The sequence below is a fragment of the Mytilus trossulus genome, chromosome 14 (genome assembly GCF_036588685.1).
Source record: "Mytilus trossulus isolate FHL-02 chromosome 14, PNRI_Mtr1.1.1.hap1, whole genome shotgun sequence".
In the NCBI taxonomy this organism is placed as follows: Eukaryota; Metazoa; Mollusca; class Bivalvia; order Mytilida; family Mytilidae; genus Mytilus; species Mytilus trossulus.
In genome coordinates this window covers 58,836,521-58,859,661 of record NC_086386.1, presented here as the reverse complement: position 1 = coordinate 58,859,661, position 23,141 = coordinate 58,836,521, and the positions used below count along the sequence as shown (strand labels likewise).

At 31.7% G+C, this 23,141-nt stretch overlaps 1 protein-coding gene across 1 annotated transcript; it reads left to right on the top strand.

Moving 5' to 3' along the window:
• The first annotated feature begins 454 nt into the window (after positions 1-454).
• Positions 455-9,028, top strand: LOC134696515 (putative ankyrin repeat protein RBE_0220). Its single transcript, XM_063558351.1, has 5 exons — positions 455-529; positions 2,425-2,481; positions 3,689-3,766; positions 5,597-5,653; positions 6,192-9,028. The coding sequence occupies exons 1-5, from the start codon at positions 502-504 to the stop codon at positions 8,639-8,641; spliced, it is 2,670 nt and encodes an 889-aa protein (XP_063414421.1). The 5' UTR covers positions 455-501; the 3' UTR covers positions 8,642-9,028.
• Positions 9,029-23,141: the final 14,113 nt, after the last annotated feature.

The window sequence follows — 23,141 nt, the reverse complement described above, 5'->3', positions numbered from 1 at the left end:
TAGTTTTGGTTGAGTTCGTATTGTTTATTCTTTAGTTTTCTATGTTTCGTCATGTGTGCTATTGTTTTTCTGTTTGTCTTTTTCATATTTAGCCATGGCGTTGTCAGTCTGTTTTAGATTTATGAGTTTGACTTTCCCTTTGGTATCTTTCGTCCCTTTTTCCGTTCGGGGCCTTTTACGGCTGACTATACGGTAAAAAAATTTAATCTTTTTTGATAGCCATCTGGTTGCTAATAATTTTAAACATGTACTCTCTTTGCGCTTGTTTTTGTATATCATCCCCTTTTACTTATATACAAACAATATCGAGAAAAAGATTACGAATGCCACTGAGACAACCGTCTATCATGTCTATACGAGACATATTAGAGATCCATCCCTTGATGTATTTGCAAGTTTTTTCAATTCTTGATGTAGTAATAGAAGTGGAGACTTTATTAAAAAAATCAGACTTTCATTTCAGACCTTTCTGAATTCAAAGATCATAAAGATACAGCAAGGATGGTAATATTGGTTCTTGTTTTTTCCAGTACGTATCACGTTTAAACAAGCTATTTTTAATTTGATAATAACATTTTATAATGTATTAATACACTCCGCTCATTTTCAATTTTTTTAGACCTCAAAGTAGAATAGCAATCAAACTATTACAAATTCAATTTGAGGACGTGCTTCTTTGAACTTATTCAAAACTTAAGGCTGATTGAAAACGTTAATAATAACTTTATGCATATTCCAGCGGTCATTCCATATCATGATATTAGTGACACATCCTTCAATAAAATGCAAAGAAAGTCAAAATGAAAATGCTTCTACTAGAAGGATACTGTTGCACCGTATTAAATTTTTTTTGTTACTCAAGGACATCTCATTCGTAACTTTTTCAATGGGAAAATAAATATAAAGGTAGCAAAACTATTGCCGTGGCTAAATAACTCTTAACTAACACAATTTCAATTGTCCAACCTATTAACTGACTTTATTCCCATAACTTTCACTTAAACGTGGTAGCATTCACGTTACATTACAATTATGCAATATTTACTGTTAATTTATTTTTTAGAGCCAAAGTGCCATTTTGTGTCCTTGATATCTAAAATTGTTTATTTAGCCTTTGATTAAAAAAATTGCTATGCGTGTAAACATAAATTATACGCCTTTTAATTTACTGAAAACTGCACAGACTTCGAAATGTTTTTACAGGTAGAAAATACTTTATGGTAGATGTCATTTTGTCAGACACTTTTCTTTTTTTTATTTAATAGACTTTAACATAAAATTGTGCGTTTTACTCATAACAGACGTATAACCAAACCGATTAACAGACCAATCGTCCATATATTCGCATACTCAATATAGATTAACCGACCAATCTCTCGGTTAGTCCAGTGTCGGCTGTGATGTATTGTATTTTCTAAACGGTTGTTTGTGTTTGTAGTTAATTATTCTTTGTCATGATAAGTTTTTGTTCAACTTTTTCCCTGTGTGGTAATTTACATGTTAATGCATGCATAACACTTCACGCTTCTATTTTAATTCTAGTTTTCCCATTTGATTTAAGGCTACTGTCTTTGTTTTGTCTTCTTAAAGTAAATGACATTAGAACATTGGATAATTTATAATGCCTTTCAGACCTAGATTTGGTGTAACTCGCGCTAAAACATATTTTATTTAGTTAATGTTATGGTTATAAGTTTTTAAATCGATTGCCATCCGTTATCATATACATGTTCATGTTCAAATCCGACCGTAGATTAACATCCTTTGGTAAATGTTATGGACGCCATCACAAGTTGGTTGACCATTATGGAATATTTGTTACAATTGATCACGGATATTTTCCTGGCATCATTTTTACAACCCCTTCCCTTTTTGATCGAATAAAATGAAACACAAGGTTTATACTAACTTGAGCAACATGACTGAGGCCACATATAAAGTAGATCAGCGTGACCTGTAGCAAAACTTTGTATACGTTTTGTATGCAGAGCGTGAAAATATGAAGTATTATAATTCGTTATTATTGATAGGTATCAAAGGTACACTAATTATTATTTGATGTGCCATACCCGCGTTTCCTCTACATACTTTTCACTAATGACGCTCAAATAAAAATAGTTATAAAGTCAAACAAGTATAAATTTGAAGAGAATTGAGGACCTACACTCTAAAACGTGTGCCAAACGCGGCTTAAGTAATATACATGATCCTTGCCTTGGATACGAAAATCCTTAGTATTTCGAAAAAGTCATGCTTTTGCAAATAGTAAACTTCTAAAATTACCATATAATTGATATCACTGTCAACACCGAAGTGCTAACATTGACAGATGTTACACAATTTGCATATGTAACAAACTAATATCATCATACCAATGTCATTATTGTATATTAATGATGTGAAAATGCACTTTAAATTTTTCAGCGCTTTTTGTAGTATTTTGGTTCATTATAATCGGGAAACACCTTATCGAAAAATGTAGTAAGTATTCTATTAATCAAACTCATTATGTTTTACTGGTTAGTTACAGTGAACCACATCAATGAAATTGAAAATAAAAATACTTACATTTGTATTTTATGTTTCTTTGGTTTATTCATTTCAAAGATTGAGGAACAGGACAAGCGCCAACAGATGGAATAAAACAAAGAGGAACAACTTTTTCGGACACTCAGACGGAATAAACAGAGCACTGACAATTACAACTGTCAAAAATGCAGGTTTTTTTAAGAAACCTGTTTTATATAAACTGCTTATTCAGCAGATGTTCTATTTCTGTACTAAAAATATGTACATGAAGTAATAAAATTTACTTTTGATATTTTGTACAATAGCTTTACCTTAAAATTATTGTAATATTTAGGTGCCTGTATTTTACAGTACCTCATTTGTACTATACACCTGTGGTACAGAAATAATACCAACAGAGATCACAATATTCTGTGTTCGAAAAATATAATTTGATGATTTTGAAAATGGACAAGTTGTCAAAATGCTAAACATGTTACGTTGTTACCAGAAATTTGTTGTACTTGAATTTCAAATACAACTCAAGTACTATGAAATAACAATAGCGTTTTTGTCTATCAACACAGGTAAAAAGCCGATTAATGATACATGCTAACTTTTAATTCCAACGGTATTGACACAAATATCGAAAAAACCTCTTTGATTAGATTTTTTTTTTATGTAAAACATGTTATCCATTGATTAACGAATCTACTGATGAATAACCCGGAAGCATGTATCTCTAATTTAACGTCCAATATTGAACAATGAATTACTTATCACGGAATTGTTTGGGTATACATCAACAAATAGCTTCTAAGTTGCCTTTATTTTCATAAATCCAGAAGTGGACGGAGAGTTGTCTCACTGGCAATCATACCACATCTTCTAATTACTATTGATAGCTTTTATTTCTTCTGTTACTAAAATGTTTTTACTGATGATAACGATCGTTAAATATTAAAAGACTAAACCGTCGTGATTGTTATCTTTATTTTCTAAATAAAACTGATATCATATACATATTTCTTTTTCTGAACAAAGATGATTTTACTGCACCATGTTAACGTTGTACCGTAACATGGATGTATTTAGCATATGCAGTGGTACATTATCTTCATATCTTTATTAATTGGTTTACACTGAATGTGCCTTTTTACTTAGTGGTTTTACATTTCAGGACAATGTTTCATGATGAATGAAATTATATCGGAAAAAGTAAATGAAGAAATAACTCGATATAAAAAAGACCAATACGGTATATATATAAATAAATATACATTAGTCTCAGTGCCATAAATATGTTAGGTGGTACCTGAATTTTTAAATGCCATCTTTTTCCTTTGCTTACATAGTTGGGTTTAATATCCTTGCTATAGTGATGAAGATTTTAATACAATGTTGACAGCTGTCTCCCTTTTATTGTTTGAAATTTTACCTATCATGACTGATTGGTGTGCTTACACATTGTTGTCCAGATAATAATATTGTATGCGACTGTCATACAATTTAATTAATAGGTAACGTTAGCTATAAATCAGAGTATAATCCAATATTTCTACCCAGGGACATGATAAGCATATGTCGTTTTTCATTCCTTTGATGTAGATATAGGAAGATGTGGTGTGAGTGCCAATGAGACAACTCTCAATCCAAATAACAATTTAAAAAGTAAACCATTATAGGTTAAAGTACAGCCTTCAACACGTAGCCTTGGCTCACACCGAACAACAAGCTATAAAGGGCCCCAAAATTACTAGTGTTAAACCATTCAAACGGGAAAACCAACGGTCTAATCTGTATAAACAAAACGAGAAACGAGAAACACGTATATATTACATAAACAAACGACAACTACTGTACATCAGATTCCTGACTTAGGACAGGTGCAAACATTTGCAGCAGGATTGTTTTGTTGATGCTGAAATTTGTTAAGGGATATTTCGTTTTCAATGTCCTTAGAGTTTGATATGTTTGCTTTTTTTTTCCTTTTTAAAATGATAGCTTACGTGCCGCATTTCTATTCTTATTTCATTACCCGGCGTTGCTTTGGCAAACAGGCATATAGACAAAGAACGTAAGCAAATGTTGCAGACAAGAGTAGAACAAGTATAATAAAGCAATAACACAATGACGGCATGTATAAATGAAATAGATTTAAAAAATATATACTTTCAAAGGCCAGTTTCTCATGACTTCGGGCAGGCGTAAAAAAGTGTCGAGATTAAACATGATTTGAGAAATCTCAACCCTTTCTCAACATGCTCATAACTTCTAGTAAATGTAGAAAAAGAAACACACAGCAAAACGCACAGTAAAACTAAGTTTAAAAGAAGTCCGAAATCGATGTCAGGATAAGAAACAAAAAAAACTAAGAAAATGACAATGATACATAAATAAACAAAGAACTAATACATGTACTAGCAGTTACTGACATACAAGCTCCAGACCTCAATTAAACAGATTACGCAGTTTAAGCTTCATTTAATGAAAATTACACATTTATCGTCCCGTTAGAGGCTAAGTATCATACCATCATATAAACATATTGCAGAACAACACCCGTATCATGCCAACAGGTGGTTTTAGAATAAATGTGTTCATTATCGATGCAAAAACCCTATGAGTAAATCAATATTAATACCTGACAATAGTATCGTATCCGTACCCCTTCTAAATAAGTTGTTTTAAAGGTTTGATTTGGTTTAGATGTGAATCCGACGTCAATTTTGTGCTTTATAAAGAGTGTAACCATAAAAGATTGGATGTGAAATACCTGCTAGTATAAAATGTCTGCATGTTGATTTATATTTACGAATGACGTCCTTGTGTCCATTAAAACATTTAGTAAATGTTTTGACTATTTTGTCAATGTTTGTGATATTGAAAACTCTGATGAAAAAAAAATGTTCAGGTGATACAGAGACTTCTTTCGTTAAAATCAAATACGTTCAAACTTGTTACATATAGAAATACATTATTTATTATGCTATTACTCAATATATTGTTATTTATTTATTTGTTTATATTAGCCAGCTTTTATATATATATATATATGGTACAATTTAAAACATTAGTTCGTTTTCAGTTCCTTCTGAGTTTGTGAAGAAAAACGAGGATGACATCAGACGGAAAAAAATAAGAGGTACTGTATCGTTATCTTTACAGTTTGGAAGCTTACATGTATATGGTATGAACGACAATTTTCTCAAGTTTCTCTTCAATTTAGTATACTAACTGCAACTTCAAATAAGGTTTCACGGAAAGTCAATTTTTACTTTTGAAATCAACCGATAATTATTTCCCATAATTAACCTAATAGTCAGTCATTGTTAATGTCGATGAAAGCAGAACAACAATATAGCTGAATATTACCCCTGAAAAGACGTCAAAACGCAGAGGAATAGCACTTTTTCTTTAGTGAAACAATACAATAAAAATAGTGTTGTGTAATGCAAGATTACGGAGAGTATATATTGAGAAATATCTGCTAACATTTTTAACGCTAACGTTTTTTTTTCCAAATTGGTATCAATCCATACGAAACACTTTTATGACATGTTAATGCACCACAACTGTACAAAACAATGATAAATACAATCATGTATGTTTTGTTGTCTTTCTTTATAATTCCTGTATGTCTGTGAAATTATATCGGGTTCTATCTCTTTCATGTTATTCAGATATACATAATCAGCATATAAATGACTGGATGAAAGAAGATGAAAAGTTTATTGCGACAATGGCAACACACACACTATTTGAAAGTCTTGAAAGAAACAGTTGTGCTCTTGTAGTTGGTATTGCTGGTAATGGTAAATCTTCGATAATTCGTCATATCGCCTTGAAACTGAAAAGCCAAGAGCATTATGAAATAGTCCCAATAGTGCTCAGTCCAGAAATAATTTTTGAATTTCGAAAAACAGATCGAAAACAGATCTTTATTGTAGATGATTTGTGCGGGAAGGTGAATGTCAACGCACAATCTGTCGATATCTGGGTGTCGCAGATCAATGAAATTCTTAAGTTGATAGATACTGCCCATAAAAACGAAACCAAAGAGATTGCTGAAGTGAAATTCCTCTTTGCCACTAGGTTAAGTATTTTCGAGGACAGCATTTTTCAAAAGCTCAGACTGCTTATGAAATATGCATTCCCATTATCGGAGTTTTCTTTGACAGAAGAAGAAAAACTGAAAATGATCAACAAATATATTACACTGGAAGCGGACACAAAACTATTTAAAAAGTTAAAATCTGACGACGCATATTTTCCTCTTTTATGTAAAATAGCTGAACGGAAAACACCTGATCAAATTATAAAATTATTCAGCAATCTCAAAGGTTTCATTAAACAAGACTTGATGGATTTAAAGGAAAATAACCATCTCCAATTTTGCATTATAACATTGTGTGCAATATTGAATAATAATTTTAAAGAGGAAATACTAAACGATGTTTATGAATCAGACATTGAAAGACAAGCGTTCGATAATATTTGCATGGAATTTAATCTAGGAACTAATAAAGACCAAGTTAAAAGTAAAATTAAAGCACAACTAGCCAACCTCGAGGGAATGTATATGACGAAAACTGAAAATTATTATCATTTTATTCATGCCAAAGTGTACCATATTGCTGTTGTGGTATGTGGTCAGACATTTCTTCATAGTTTTATCAAATACATCCGAACTTCATTTATTGCTGAACGTTTTTGCTTTCAATCGACAATGGCAAACATCAATAAAAATACAATTTCCATCGATAACGAGGATGCCGAAAAAAGATTTTTCGACAGATTGATGTTTGATTTAGAAAAAGGTGAAACATACAGTACATTTCATAGCAATCAACTTACAAATAAGTCGTACAGAGATAAATTTTGTAACTATTGTCGAATTAGAAAACAAAAAGTTGGGGAACTTTTAAAACATTTCAGTGTAATAAACAGCAAAAATGATGATAGAAATTATGATGACTACATTGATTTTAAGAAACAGTATCATTTCTTTTCTCACCAAATGCGAAGACCATTCATTGAGTCTGCATGGGAAGGATACTCTGATATTGTTGAGTTGTTATTGGAGTTTAATTTCGATATCAATGAAAGTGAGAAATTTGGACGAACGCCTTTGCTCGTTGCGTGTCTTTTAGGGAAAAAGAAACATGAGGAAGTAGTAAATTTCTTGCTGAAAAATAATGCCGACCATTCGCTGTGTGATAAAAACAAGCAGTCTCCGTTATTGGCAGCTTCTAGAGGAGGATACTATAGTATAGTTAAAGCGCTACTGCAACACAATGCGGATGTTAATCAATGCGACATTAAAGGTAACTCGCCTTTATTAGTAGCAGCTTCTGACAGTCCCTTGGAAACCGTTAAAATATTATCAAGTAAAATGAGTGATTTTTCGAAATGCAATAGTCTAGGACAAACGCCAATTTGTGTTGCATCAATCCATGGCAGAGTAGACGTTTTGAAATACCTCTTACAGTTTTGTAATGAACTAGTTTCTAAACCTGATAATGAGGGTAGGTCTCCTCTGTTTATAGCCTGTAAAAAGGGGTATTTGGAAATTGTTCAACTACTTCTCAGTAATCATGCTGATGTGTCGCAATCTGACTGGTCTAAACGGTCGCCATTATTTATTGCGTCTGCCAAAGGACACGATGATATTGTCAAAACTTTGTTACAAAATAAAGCTAAAATAAATCAATGCGACGAAGAAGAAAGAACGCCGTTATTCATGGCATCCGATAAAGGACATGCATCAACTGTACAGATTCTTATTAATTGTGAAGCTGATTTGAACGCAATGGATAATAGAAAGTGTACTCCACTATTTGCAGCATGTAGGCAAGGGTTTATAGATATAGTTAAACTATTAAATGAAAACGGAGCTAGCATTACAGAGTGTAACAAATGGAATGCGTCACCTTTGTTTGCAGCATGTAGACAAGGTTATTTAGGTATTGTAAAATATTTAGTAGAAAACGGCTGTAACATTTCTGATCCGGACAACTCTGGGACCACTCCACTACTAGTAGCACACGAAAATGGAAATACTGAAATAGAAAACTATTTGATTCAAAAGAGCGATGACTTTCATCAGTCAAATCAATGTAAAAAGACCTAGCTTCATGCATCAGCAATTTGAAGGCACGCTCCAAAAAAATAAAGATTGTTTGAATAAACAAGTTCTAACATGTGACTGGTATTGCCATGTTCACACTCTTACATAGACCTTTCGAATTTTTAACTGTTTAAAAAGTGAGCTATCTGCACCGTCATATACATGTTTATCAATTTGTTAAAATCTCTTTCACCTTTGCTTAATCCAATGTGTTTGAATACATACAATGTGTGTATATAGGACGTAGTAATTTCTTTTTTAGAAATATGACTTTTACATGTAGTCCATATATTTTTACCAATATTGTTCTATTGATATCATATAGAATTATGATTTGAAAAATTATCGTGTTTTTTTTTCATTAGGCATACAACTACATGTACTACAGATGCTTCAGAGCAACTTTATATATCCAAAGACATGCATGCATATTCCATAGAAAAACGAGTTGTTAATGTTTCTGTTGTTTTTTTGTTTTTGTTTTTTTTTTGTTATGAGAATTTTGGCTACGAAGTAAATCTTTGAATTTTAATGAAAGATAATAGTTTAAATAATTCTTACATACTTTTGGTGTAGGCTTACAATAATTTTATTATGCAAATTTTACAGAATTCTGTCAAAATTGCTTTGCGGTTTAAGCATCTTTAATGCATTTATAATTATCTTCATTGAAACGATGAATGCATGGTCTAAGAATCGTCCATCATAGATCATAAGGTTGCACAGAATAAGGGAGTAAAGGGTCTTTAACGTGTTATGTTCCACGTTCCATGTTAACAGACAGACCTAAACACTTCATTAAAAGGAGCGTTGTGTATTTTGATTTTTAATATATTCTTAGTAATGAAATCGAATATCTAAATAGTTATTATACTTATATAAACAGCAATTTAGAAAATTGCTCTTCCGGGCTCTATCCGAGATATGGCCGAGTCAAATGGTAGACTCAATGTAGAAAAAAAAGAAATGTTGTAATTTTAAGCCATCAGTATATTGTCATCACCTTCACCGTCTTAAGCTGTTTACTATCATTTAGAAACGGGCGAATACTCTGAAATCGTTCATTTGTGCTAATTTCACACAGATGTAAATTTGTAATGCATTTCTGTAACTAAATGTTTACTTATTTCATGTTGTATCTCGGCTTACTTATTCTAATTTGAAGCACCTTAATATGTATTAAGAAAAAAATGTTAAATGTTCACGGACTTTTCAGAGCTCCCAAAAAAGTAAACTGATTTCATACAAAGAACTGTCTTATCGACGTATTTATTGTGAAAAGTATTTGATAAATAATCTACCTAAAAGTATTTATCTTAAAGTAATGGTAAAATTGAGAAACGAAGAGTCCTTTGATGACAACTCTGAAAGTAACAAAACAACAACAAAAATGGCGTCGTATATGCTGATGCCTCAAAAACTGAAAATGATAAAAGTAAAGTTCAAAACAGTGACAATGGGTTTTCTGCAGCCAAACGCGTATTTATATTAGAGACTGGTCTTTTCGGAACTATAAAACCAACATATGTAGACTTTTTAAAGCATGCAGAGTTGTACAGTGATATTGGCCATATAGTTGAAGAAAGCCATTTGAAAGGTCTTAAAAGGGTTTATGGAATGTGGCGGATTTATCTTGATAGTGAGTCAGATAGGGGACAATTAATAGCTAATGGTCCTACTGTCAGGAAAAAACATATGCATGTATATGATACAAACCCAAAATTTGTAATTAAAGGACACATAAACTACTTACGCATTCGGGAAAAAAAATGTACCCTTATCTGCAGACGACAACCAAATTGGTAGATATCTTGAGACCGAACATAATTTCATAATTTACAACTTCAATCGGAAAAGGCTACGTATCAACGGATTACTTCCCAACTGCAAAACCGGAGACCGGTTATTTATCGTTAGTCCAGTACCTGGTATACAGCTACCTAGATGCATCAGTATAGAAAAAATACAAAGCGCTGCTCATCCACAAAGACCAAATTGTAGTAAATCCTTATGCTAAATGTAACAGACATGACACAAACAGGAGATCTGTGACAATGACTGGGTGTGCAACTCCTGTGGCTAATCACGTCATAAAGCCAAAGAATGTCAACAACCGATTGACGATCCGACAGCAGATCAAGATCAGAATGATGATTTGAATGTTCCTGATAATGTACATGAAACTGCTAACGTTGATAACGCTCAAGATGAACAACCTACAAGTGAAAGTAGTGATGATTCAAATGATGAAAGCGAAGATGATGAACAACAATGAGTAGTCTTAAACGAACGTAAAAAATAATAATACGAACAATGAGCAGACAAACAAAAAAGACAAAAAGACAAATAAAAAACAAATCGAACAAAAACAAATCAAACAAACAAAATGTGCCCAAGTCAGCTGCTGGACCCATGGATCACTATATGAATTTTAAAGATCCAAAAACTCCAAGCCAATCAACTGGGAAACGGCAAGCATCAACACCGACTAATGAATTACATCAACGAGTAGTCGAGCCAACAAAACAGACGACAAATCCCGAACCAGTGTCCTAGTTAACTTTAATGTACAGTAGTGTGTTTTCAATGCACAGTTTTTGTGCATGTCTATGTGTTCCGGACCATATGGGTATTTGGACCATACGCGTATGGTCGGACCATACGCGTATGGTAGGACCATATGAGTATAAAACTCGTTTGGTCATTAACGGGCCGGACCATGTGAGTATTTGGACCATAAAGTTTTTTTTAAAATTACATTATAAAAGTTTCAATAATATAAACTTTATCTAAAAAATAATGATGGTTACATGACATTGTAATTTTTTTATAATTCAAATACAATGTACTTCGTAAAAAATAAATAGTGATGCTAGTTTTAATCGCTTATTACATTGTGGGGTGACATTTACTTCCATATGGTATCATATTTTTTTTGCATTTGCAAGTCTTGGTTATGCACGATCCTTTTCATTAACACCTTTTGATTGCGGGTAAAAAGCCAGCCTTTTTGTAGCTACGTACAGTGATACCGAGGTCTTGGGCAATTCCGATATTTCTGCGGTGTTTTTAAAATGCTCTAGATCTGAAATATCGTAACATGATTGCACTACATCATATTCATATGACAACTTGAATTAACTATGGTACTTTCCAATGACTTCTTGTGTAACAGTTCAGGCATTAAGAAATTTTTGGAATTTAGTTTTTAAGTCGAAATATTGCCATTCACTCGTAATAACAAATCGGTAATGACCATCGGTATAAAATGTGTTTATTATAGTTTAAACAAGTAAGCAAAATTAACTAGTATGAGAAACTTCCTTTTTTTATTTAGCTAATCTTTTTGTTATAATATAATAATAAAATTACATATATGATAGCGTCTTTTTAATGATTGTCGTACCATATGAAGAGTTAAGAAGTATTAAAAGTAAACTGAAAACAGAGTGTTAATTACCTCGACCATATGAGTATATACCCATATGGTCATGACCATACGCGTATGGTCCAAATACTCATATGGTCCAGAACATATATATGTTAGGTATATTTTTATCTTAATTAAAAAATGTGTAAAAAAAAAAATTATTGTGTGATACAATAATATTAGATTGTATACACTCTGTAATGTCCGCGTAACACTGCCCGATTTTTACGCCGATTGCAACACGATTATGGAAATTTTCAAAATCGGGACTGATCGTTTCCAGTTCGGGCTATTCGTAGTGCCATCTTTAACCATCGTAGAACCATCGGCCACTTTTTCTAGCCTTCGGGGACAACTTCGGGAAGGGTTCTAAATGTTTTAACATGTTATAAAAATCTCCGAAGTTGCGTCCGATGTTGAGGGTTCGTATTGAGTTCGTATCACCATTCTTACCATCTTAATGTCACCGGGAATGCATTTTTGAACATCGTATTGCATTCGTGTTTCCATCGTTTCCATTGGGCAGTTTTGACATTACGATGTCTTCATGAATGAATACAATGAATGAAGCTACCCGAAGGTCTTACGATGGCAACACGACTTCGTGAAGACCTCGTAATCCCGTCGTGTTGCCATCGAATAAAAGTACGAAGGCAACAAGATGGAACTACGACGGCAATAAATCCAGCAAAAAGTAAGTTAATTTTTGCGCTAAAATACATTTAAAGTGCCACGCGCGATATGCACTGGTCAGTTTAATACGACAGTTAAGAAAGACGTTCATAAAACATGGAGCTCATATCATATGATTCTATGAGAACAAGAAAGGCGACAGTGTTGTTTCTATTAATTCAAATAGAACAAAAAGAGCAGCTTTTACAGGCTCAGGATTTACTTTTACAAGTAAAATATTATTTTTTGTCAATTTTTCATATCAAGTAACATAATGAAAATCATAAACGCGCCTCGTACACCAACACTGCAGGTACACATATATAGGGAAACCAACTTTTTCTTCATTCATCTGATTTTCTATGTATCGTCTGAGTTGTGTCACACGTATGTTTACTCCATGACCATTTTGTTTTCTATATGTCATATTTTGCCACATTTGTTGCTTTCCCCACATCCTTCCTTTTGTCTATATTATTATGATATTCTCCCGGAAAGAGCTCTTTTTGAAAAAAAGGGATAAACGAACCCATTACCTTACCTTTAAGATAGATCAGTAAACATTGGCATAATTATTGGTGATTATTCAGACTAGTGCACACATTTTACAGTTCAAACAAGGCAATGCCGAGCGTAGCATCCCCTCGTATTAACATATTGGGGACAAATATGGACACTATATTTGTATATGACACATGCAGAAAATGGTAAATTGAATATGCATATTTGATACATAAATTATTTTTTTAGACATCGTATAGACATCGTATGGCATTCGCGCCATCATCGTAATCCATCGTGTAGCCTTCGTAATCCATCGTGTAGCCTTCGTGATCCATCGTGAAGGCTTCGGATGAGATCTGAAGCTTAAATACCCGTCTTTGGTTAACCTTCGTATGTCCATCTTTTGCTGTCGTATATAATTTCGGCACCATCGTATAGACTTTGTTATTCATCGAACTTGCTTCGGTCATTTTTTGGTATTTTAACGAGATCGGGACCAACTTCGTACGAACTTTTAATTTTCGCATTCGGGTGTCCATCGTATAAAAAAATCGGGACAGTACGTGTGACACGGGCATAAGGAAAAATATATTAAATGTTGATATGAAATATTTGATTATGACTATCTTGAAAACAAATGAACATGATCAAAAAGTTGATCCATTGAACGTTATTATCATCTTTTTATTAATCAAGAATCAATTCAAAACACGTCTAAATACCAACCTAAATGGTTCCAGTATGATTGGTAAATTGACTAACTGTAGTGGCGTTCCACATCACTTAGTTGATGAAACCACTTCCTTGAAATACAAAATCCATGTTAATAAATATGTCAATTCCTCACATATATGTTCCAGGAATAACTTTAAAACTGCTCAAGATCTGCCATATACATGTACATTATCTCACTTAGTTCACCTGGACACTATGAGTATTAATTTCAAAGATCGGCATATTAAAAACACCACTATTACCTTAGGTATTAAAAAACTGAAAATTAGTTCCTTCTATATAGTTCATTTTTCGTACAAGCTACTTCCACATCCATGGCGATTGCCATTTTAAAGAACCTGAAAAGAATTGAAACATAAGCATGATAAGTAAAAAAAAGTTATTTATTTGTTCTTTTACAATATAGTTTATATCAAACGCAAACATTAATAAACAACTATTAAAGTGGTAAAATCAATGCAGTCGATAATGTAAACATGTATCGTCTGTCAAACACAAAGTATCTGCAACTTTTTTTAAATGTTCAAAAATATTTTCTCTTTCTAATTTGAATTATCGTCATACATGTGACATATCTAACTAAAATAAAAATACAGTTATATTCATGCAGAACCTATTTCAAAAATCCACAAATTTCTGGGTTTTCATCGAATCTAAAAATAGATTATTCGATAAAACAATTCAAAGATAGATGGGGATCATGATAGCATCTTTCCAGATTATTGGAAAAGTGTACAGTTATTTGAATGATATACATGATATATTTGTATATCTCAATACACTTACGCTTTGATATTCTTATATTGATACATGTACAACGTATTGATATGTAAACAAACAAAATTTAGCTCGAACGTGGTTATCATTATCAAATCTGTTATTTATTGTATGTGATACTGTTATAAAGGTAATTTCTTAACTATATTTCTTTATAATGAAATTTTTATGACTATATTGTGTCTTTGGAAAAAAAGTTAACAGTGCATTTAACCTTTTGTATATACGAACATGTAATGAATGTAATAAGACATGTTGTTCTAATATTAGTCTCATTAACATGTACTGTTGGGTAGGTTATTGCAAAGCTCGAGAACTCTAGATTTCCTGACGGCAGAATAAATTTGCACCGAATTTCCCAAACACAAGGCCAAAATGGCCTTGAAAAACTGACAATTCGGCTCAACGAACTACAATACATTGTGGGCTTCTACGAGTATACTACCACTTGAAAACCCGTGGAATTAGTGGAAAACTGCCAACTAATATAGTGTCTGGGACTCTCAAAATATTTTGTTTTGTTATTTGAATATGTGTATTGTAAAATAAATAACATGATCTTCAATTTGCTTGCTCCGATTAAACAAGTATTGTTTACGGGCTTCACATTTCGACTTTCTTTTTCGCCTTGTAAAAGTAGTTGAACAGTTTTGTTTCATTTTTAAGCATTGAACCTGTGTATTAATTTCACGTTGTGAAAATTTCAGATGAAGTGACCATTGTCGAATATGAAAACTTCTGAGCTCTTTTAAACCTGTATATACTAATTCCAAAAGATTTCTGCCTCGAAAACCACGAAAATTGGCACTGAAACACGTCTTTTTGTACTGAGTGTGTAAACTTTTTAACAGAACCTGATCTACAAGTAAAAACATCACAATATTCAGTATGCTAAAATTATGGTGTTATAAAACGGGGACGATAAAGTTTCGACCATCGATAAAGTCCGTTTGTTGCTTATTTTATCCCACAATATACATTATACCTGAGAGGTATTTTATCGTTCAACTGCTGTCCTATTGAATGATTGACGTATGTGCAATATCTTACATTATTTCAATACTCTAGATCATAGTGGGTGCCAATGTACCTATTTTCTCTAGAATGTTTTATTTTTATAGAAATACGAAGATTAGGTATGAGGATGAGGTATGAGTGCAAAATGAGATATCTTTCCATTCAAGACACAATCTAGTAGAGTAAGCAATCATATATTAAATTCTGAAAAGTAAGCTATAAAGGGATAAAGAATTACAAGTGCAAAACAATCCCATCAACAACAAAGCAACGGCCTTATTGTATATACTGAAGGAGAAGAAATTTATCCAATGATTATAAAAGAAGTATAATAGATTTAGATCAAACGCTGCTATTTTCACAAAACATATCAAAGTTCCCACTTTGTCGCACATAAACATGGATAACATCATAAATAATAATAATCTGTATTGTCAAATAAACAAATTAAAACATGTTTGAGATAAACTGAGGAAGAAAAAAACGAACATACACTCATATTATTGATGATTTTATTAAGGTCGGCAAATGTCAGAGTCCATAAAAAAAAAATCCAATATCTCCATTAGAAAAAAAAGGACGAAAACAAAATGAAACTACAGTTGCTTGCTTCGCTACCTTCAGAACAAAGAGGACAGTTTGGAAGTCCCAACTACTGAAATTTGTCAAAATTAACTTAAAGATTTTGTTAACTCTGTCAGACAATAATTTAAAAAGGTCTTGTACAGTTTTGATGAAAAATGATAGATGATATACGCTTTGTGCTTGTTCTGTACTCGTCAAATTCTGAATAGGGAAATATTACCTAGTGTTCTACAGACGTCGGTAAAAATTTCATACTGGAAAACCTAACTTTCTGAAAGACAAAAATAAGGATATTGGATATGATTGCTAATGGAACAAGTATCTACTTAAGCTCAAATGAAGTGGATGTAAGTAATGATATGCAATCGTAACACCTTCAACAATGACAGAATAACAATACCGTAAAATCGACTGTCAATGGTCCCGATTGATGATTATACATCACAGTGTTGATTCTTAAAAACAAATGAATAAACACATTCTTATCGTCGATTTAAATTACTTTTCAATCATAAAGAAAGGTACATTATCATATAAAAAATGGTGAAAACTTCTTCAGATATTTGACTAACTCTACTTGAAGTCTTCGCCTTTCTGTACGAACACAAAATTCAAGCATCACACATTTTTCTTTAACTACCCTCGTGAATATTAGCACAGGCTGTTGTCGACGGCTAAACTTACACTAGTAAGTTTGTCTTATGGCTAATTATGTTTTTCATTTTTGTTTCGTTGTTGGCTGGTGGACAACAACCTGAAACCTCCGTGTCAAACATTATCCATAATAATGGCTATATTTTGGGTAATTTAAACGCTTGTTTCTTCGCATAGAAACAACTCTTTGTTAATCTGAGCATGGAACGATTACTTTATATCACAAACTATAAATGTGGATACATCAAATAAAAAAAAACGAAAATGTTGATCCCGCATTGCACGAAAAAATGTGTTGTATTTCAGGAAATAATACATGTTCTTCGTTGATTGTAAACACGTAGTAGTCCATCATGCATTGTTAATCAATTATTGGATTGGTCAAAATCCCAGGTAAACATAAATTGCGTCACACGTAAATAAACAGTTACATGTGCGAGGACATAAGTATGCTAATTCATTTATTTTCATATATGGTAGAGTTCCCGACCTGTTACACTAATTATGAGAACCATAATTGTAGAGTTACATTTGGTCCGAGACCAAATTATTTCGTAGTGCATTTCTTATAGAACATAAATGAAAATAAAAAATATCCCACCTGCGCTTTTTCAAAGAAACTTTTGCAGTGTGTTGTACTACTTTTGGGACAAATTTTATCAGAATTATAGAAAACTTCATCGGCTCTAACTTAAAATATGAACAATTTTATGTTTAGGGCGTCTTGAAATCTTTTGACAACTTCCTAAGTGCTAATTTTCAACCTTTTTCAGCGGACCAAATCACTACTTCCCTTTAAAATTCTGGACCCAAATATTTGTACAGTGTTATTGCACCCCCTACTTGCAATTTGAGGCATTGCACATGGATAAATAAATGTGGAAGGGGTATAAAAATTAATGGCAAGTAAAACACTGTCAACACTATGGACTATATTCGTGAACAACGAAAATCAGGGGACGTGAACGAAAATCAGGGGACGTAGTCTCGGACCATTTATTGTATAAAAATGAATATTTCCTAGGTAAAAACAATGAGTGACAATATACATATTATATCCTTAAACTGTCAAGGGTTAGGACAAAAAGAGAGAGAGATTATATTTGTGGAATAAATATCAAACATATTATATATTATTCATACAAGAATCCCATCTAATAGAGAAAAAATGAACATATTATTAAAAGTGAAGTAAAAGGTATTTTTTTACATAGCTATGGAGGTTCCAAATCATTTAGTTTAAGGCTGTTTATTAATAAAAACAAATAGTGTGTATGCTTTAATCATTCTGACTAAATATCAAACAAATATAAAAAAGCATCCAAATGAGAAAAAATAATCTGTATGAATACATTGTATCTCCAGTTTCAGAGTGATAGTGCCAAGTGTCTGACCTGATTAAAATTAAATGTTCAATAGTTATTAACGCTTGTCTACTGCATTGTGTTGGTTTACTCGTATGTTACTAATAAATGATTAATATCCGCTTTTTTGTTTTTACAATACGGAAATAAACTGACAAAAAATTCTAACGGTGTTTTTGCCAAATCAAACATTTTGTCATAACCTATCCTGAAATTGAAAGAAACAGAAAACAAACATAAAAGGAAATGTAATAACTTAAAGATACGAAACCGTATAGCCCATGTTACAAAAACACTTATACAATAAACAATAAAAACTGCAAATAATGACGGGACATTCAAACCTTATGCATGCAAAGAGAGGTTAACAATGTCAAGGTAAAAACAAATAACTTCAGGACAAATAGCTGAGCAAAATACTCATAAGGATAATTATGAAAAGTCAACACCCAAGGCTTTGTTCATGTTTTTTATTTGCTCAGAAGCTTAACTAAAAAATTGTCACGTTTTTTCAAAGCACTTTTTTATGATTGTTTCACCCTTACTAGAATTCAGGACGACAGGTTTTAATATTATAAAGTTTAGGGCTGGCTGATTTTAAAGCACGAGTAAACGGATAGTCTTGGAAGATTAATTTTATATATCCTGTATTCCACAACTCTAATGCAGATGTATTTTTCCATCAGTATTTTACAGTTTTGATAGTTGATTTTAATTTTGAGACATATGACTGTATCAAGACATCGTTCCTTTATTGTAAACAGTTTTTCGCAACTTGTAGAGCATGACTAGTTACAACTCCAATCAATCCCAGTTTGTTTTGTTGGGGTTTTTTTTGGGGGGGAGGGGTTGTGTTGCTTAGTCTTTAGTTTCTATTCGTTTGTTTTGTGTAATATCTTGGGTCTGTTGGTCTTTTTCTTTTTTTTTTAATTTGGTGTTGTTAGTTAATTTTTGACTTATGAATTTGAATTGCCTTTGGTATATTTCACTACTGCTTTATTTTCAAATTTGAGATATTCTATAAGGAAATCCACAAAACTGGAAATTGTGGCAATTTTACACCAAGTTAGAAATGTATAATAGGCATATTTTATATAATTCCTGTGGATTAATAATGAAGTCCTCATACAACCCGTTATATTAATTTCTAGATTGCAGTACAGATATGAACCAAGTCTTCATTAGTGAGTTGTATTTCACAAGCAGATAACTAGGTACCTACGCAAAAAAAAAATTAAAATAAACTGATCAAACTCATTTTCGGTTTTTGAGGTAATGTCACGAAAATAAATGTAATGTATGCGATATGACGTCATAGATGATCAAATCTCATATCAATTAAGAAGACAAATGAAGTCAAAAACAAAATATGAGAGACGATAGAACTCAGATGATAAATGAGACTGAGTGTTTCGCCATTATAACATGTATAAGCGTTTCTACTATATATACATCATGGATGGAGAGTTGTCTCATTGGCACTCACACCACATCTTCCTATATCTATCAATAGCCATTGAAACCCACCTCAGTCAAATTTCGTATTCGGTAGATAATGGCATCATTCTAGTAGTGATGGTAACTGTACATTGTAGTTATTACTATTTTCAAATATCCAAAATTCACCAAAATTATACAGATCAAGGCAACAATAAAACAATGAGAGAATACAATGAACTTACAAAAGACTGGATGTGTCGACAATTGAATATATCGCTATGTATAATAAGTCCGTCAATCGAACCCACACAGGTTTGGCATAGAACATGTTGATGATGGAGATCAAACAATATTTTGCATTGATTTCCGTATTCGTCCTCGAACTTCTTTTAGAGAATTATTTTCTGTGAGTAACGAATCCCTGCTTATGAAACCGTTTTGAAAGTGCAGTAACATTGTCCATTGAAAAACTGTTTTGTAATTAAACTATTGATCACACATTTAACATTAAAATTATCGGGTGACAACATGCACATCTTTAATAAATACAGATAGTCCCCGGACAAACATATGAGAAGGCTGTCAAATAAAAAGAGAACTGAAAACCATTAGTAACATCCCTTGAGAAGTTGCTTGAAAGTATAAAAATTGACATTTTGAACTTTTTTGCCTGCATTTTGAAACCGGAAGTCACAATTTGTTTCATCAATGTATTGTCAAGTCGTAATTAAGGAACTGTCATTTATTTTCATCAAATCTAACATTGGATTAAAAAATATATAGAATTACCAAATGAAATGATTATCATTTTTCCAGATAAATAATATGAGTTAGATTGGGATTTTTGTTTGTCTGTTATAATGAAAAACGCAATTTATAAAGAGATCAACCTGGACTTGACAACTTATCCGTGTGAATGATTCCATTGTATATGCATATTATTGAAAAACGCTATCTTAAAGAATAATGAGTTAAAAGTAATGCAATAAAATAGACAACATGTACTTGCAAAACTAACCTCGATGAACAACTTTTGAAACACCAGTTATTGATTTAAACGATATATCAGGTAGACTACAAAACAAAAGGAAATAAATATACCAATAATGAAATTTTAAGAGGATGAAGAGTTTCAATTATATATATTATAAATGACAGGTATGAGAGTCAACCATATTATATGTTTCAGTTTATATGAACTTCTTCCTACGAAAATGCAAAATGCCGGTAATTTTCCGCCATTGGAGTTTTGAACTTTTTATAGTTTAGGAAATGTCGCTTTTAATAAAATGAAAAGAATGCCAGAGAAATCATATTACAATTTTGTTCGCATTTTCAATTACTACCAAAAAATAATCTCCTTTTTATTTAAAAATTACACTATTTTATTTGAAACCAGTTATTTCAAACAACTCGAGATAAGTCTTTTAATTTTAATTGAAATATAATAAGAATCAAAAAACTTAAACTTTTATTTTTGTGGAAAAAGAATGTCGTTATTGCTTTATCTGGATACAAATTATTAACCGCCATATGATTTCAGTACTTTTTGGTCATCAGGATTGGATGTTCTTCATAAATTATGATTACTTAAAGGAAAACGGTATTAAATTTTTGTACGTGTTGCCTAACATGCAAATATTTCTTCTCATATTTGAAAATATTGTAACTTCAATTGCAATCAGTTGATATCAATTCCTCTTTATGACTTATTTTGTATAAAATTTTAATTTTTGAAGAATAAGTATCTGTCTACTTTTGATTTTGTTGAACCAGAATGCAATCATTTCTTCATTTGAATAGAAATTATTGACCACCATTTGATTTATTTAGTGTTAATAGTTTAAAGTTGGTAGTTTTTCATCAAATTAAAAGAATGTCAGAGAAATTAATTATCATACTAAAATTGTATTCGCATTATTTGAAATATCCAAAATCATTCTTCATTTTATTAAAAATGATACCATTTTATTTGAAATCAGTTATTTTGAACATCTCAAGACAAATCTTTTAATAAGAATAGGATATAATAAGATTTAAAATACTTTAACTTTTATTTTTGTGAAATAGGAATGCAAATATACATGTCGACATATGTCCCTGGCTTCTTGTACTAAATGATATGTTTATATATAATGGATGATAATGACTAAACCTTGAGCGAGCTATTTTTAAATAAAACAAGTTTTCTGTCATTTTCATATCAAACTTTTTATTTTGGAGTAATATATTTTGTTATTATTTTCCGACATACCTTTTTTATTTCTTGTATTAACCTATTGCATTAGCAACAAGCAAGTGTCTGTTGGTATTAACAGTTATACACGATATTGAACTTCATAGAAAGCATTATTAGTTATAACGTTGATATCAATTGTAACATACTGATAAAAGAGAAAGAAAAAGAAAACTCCAAAAAGATAGTTTTGGTAAATAGATATTCCTCTACGGACATGCGTGCTTCAAACATAAGAGAACCTAGACTTATCAACATGTACTGATAGACATGATGGAACACACTATCAAAATGAACAGATCAGATGTCATATTCGCATTCAAAAAGTAGGACAATAAAGAACTGTTTGTTCGAATGTACACACAATGGCGTCATTTAGTATCCATTACTTTTTGCCTATTCAACTGCAGGGTACTGATATCAGATTTTAGCTGAACAGAGACATTTACCAAATGGAATTTAAAAATTTATTCACAGATGTACACATTTAAATATAACATATCAATTGAAAAGAAAAAGAATAGTATTGAAAATGTTAAATTCAAAAATCAAACGTAATGAACATATTGAAATCATTTATAGTAATAGCTCGCAAAAGAAAGGTATTTTAAGTTCAAATTATTCAAACTAAACCTTATTTAAAAAACATATTTTAGCAGAAAATGTAATTGTATTAGTATTTTAGAAATTAACCCTCATAAAAAAAATGTCAATGTAGTGGCTAAATATTTACTCCTGACCAGTGAATTGACAATAATTTGAAGTTTTATCTATAAGGGTGGCAGTGCTACAGTAACGGCTAATAAACGCACGTGGATAGTGATTTTCTCCCCAACTAAGAAATTCCTGATGAAATTTGAATGTTTTCGTAGTTATATTAATAAGACCAGCTACATGCAACCTACTGATGTGCTAAGACAGACATTCAAACAAATACACACACGAATATCAACAACGAAGAAAATGTACTATACACAGACAATGTTGTTTGTTTAACTCATTTTAGTTTAACTTGTTTAAATAACAAAGGTTTTAAACGTTTTAGAAAAGTTCATAAGAATGAATCCGATCATCAAAAAACAAGTAGAA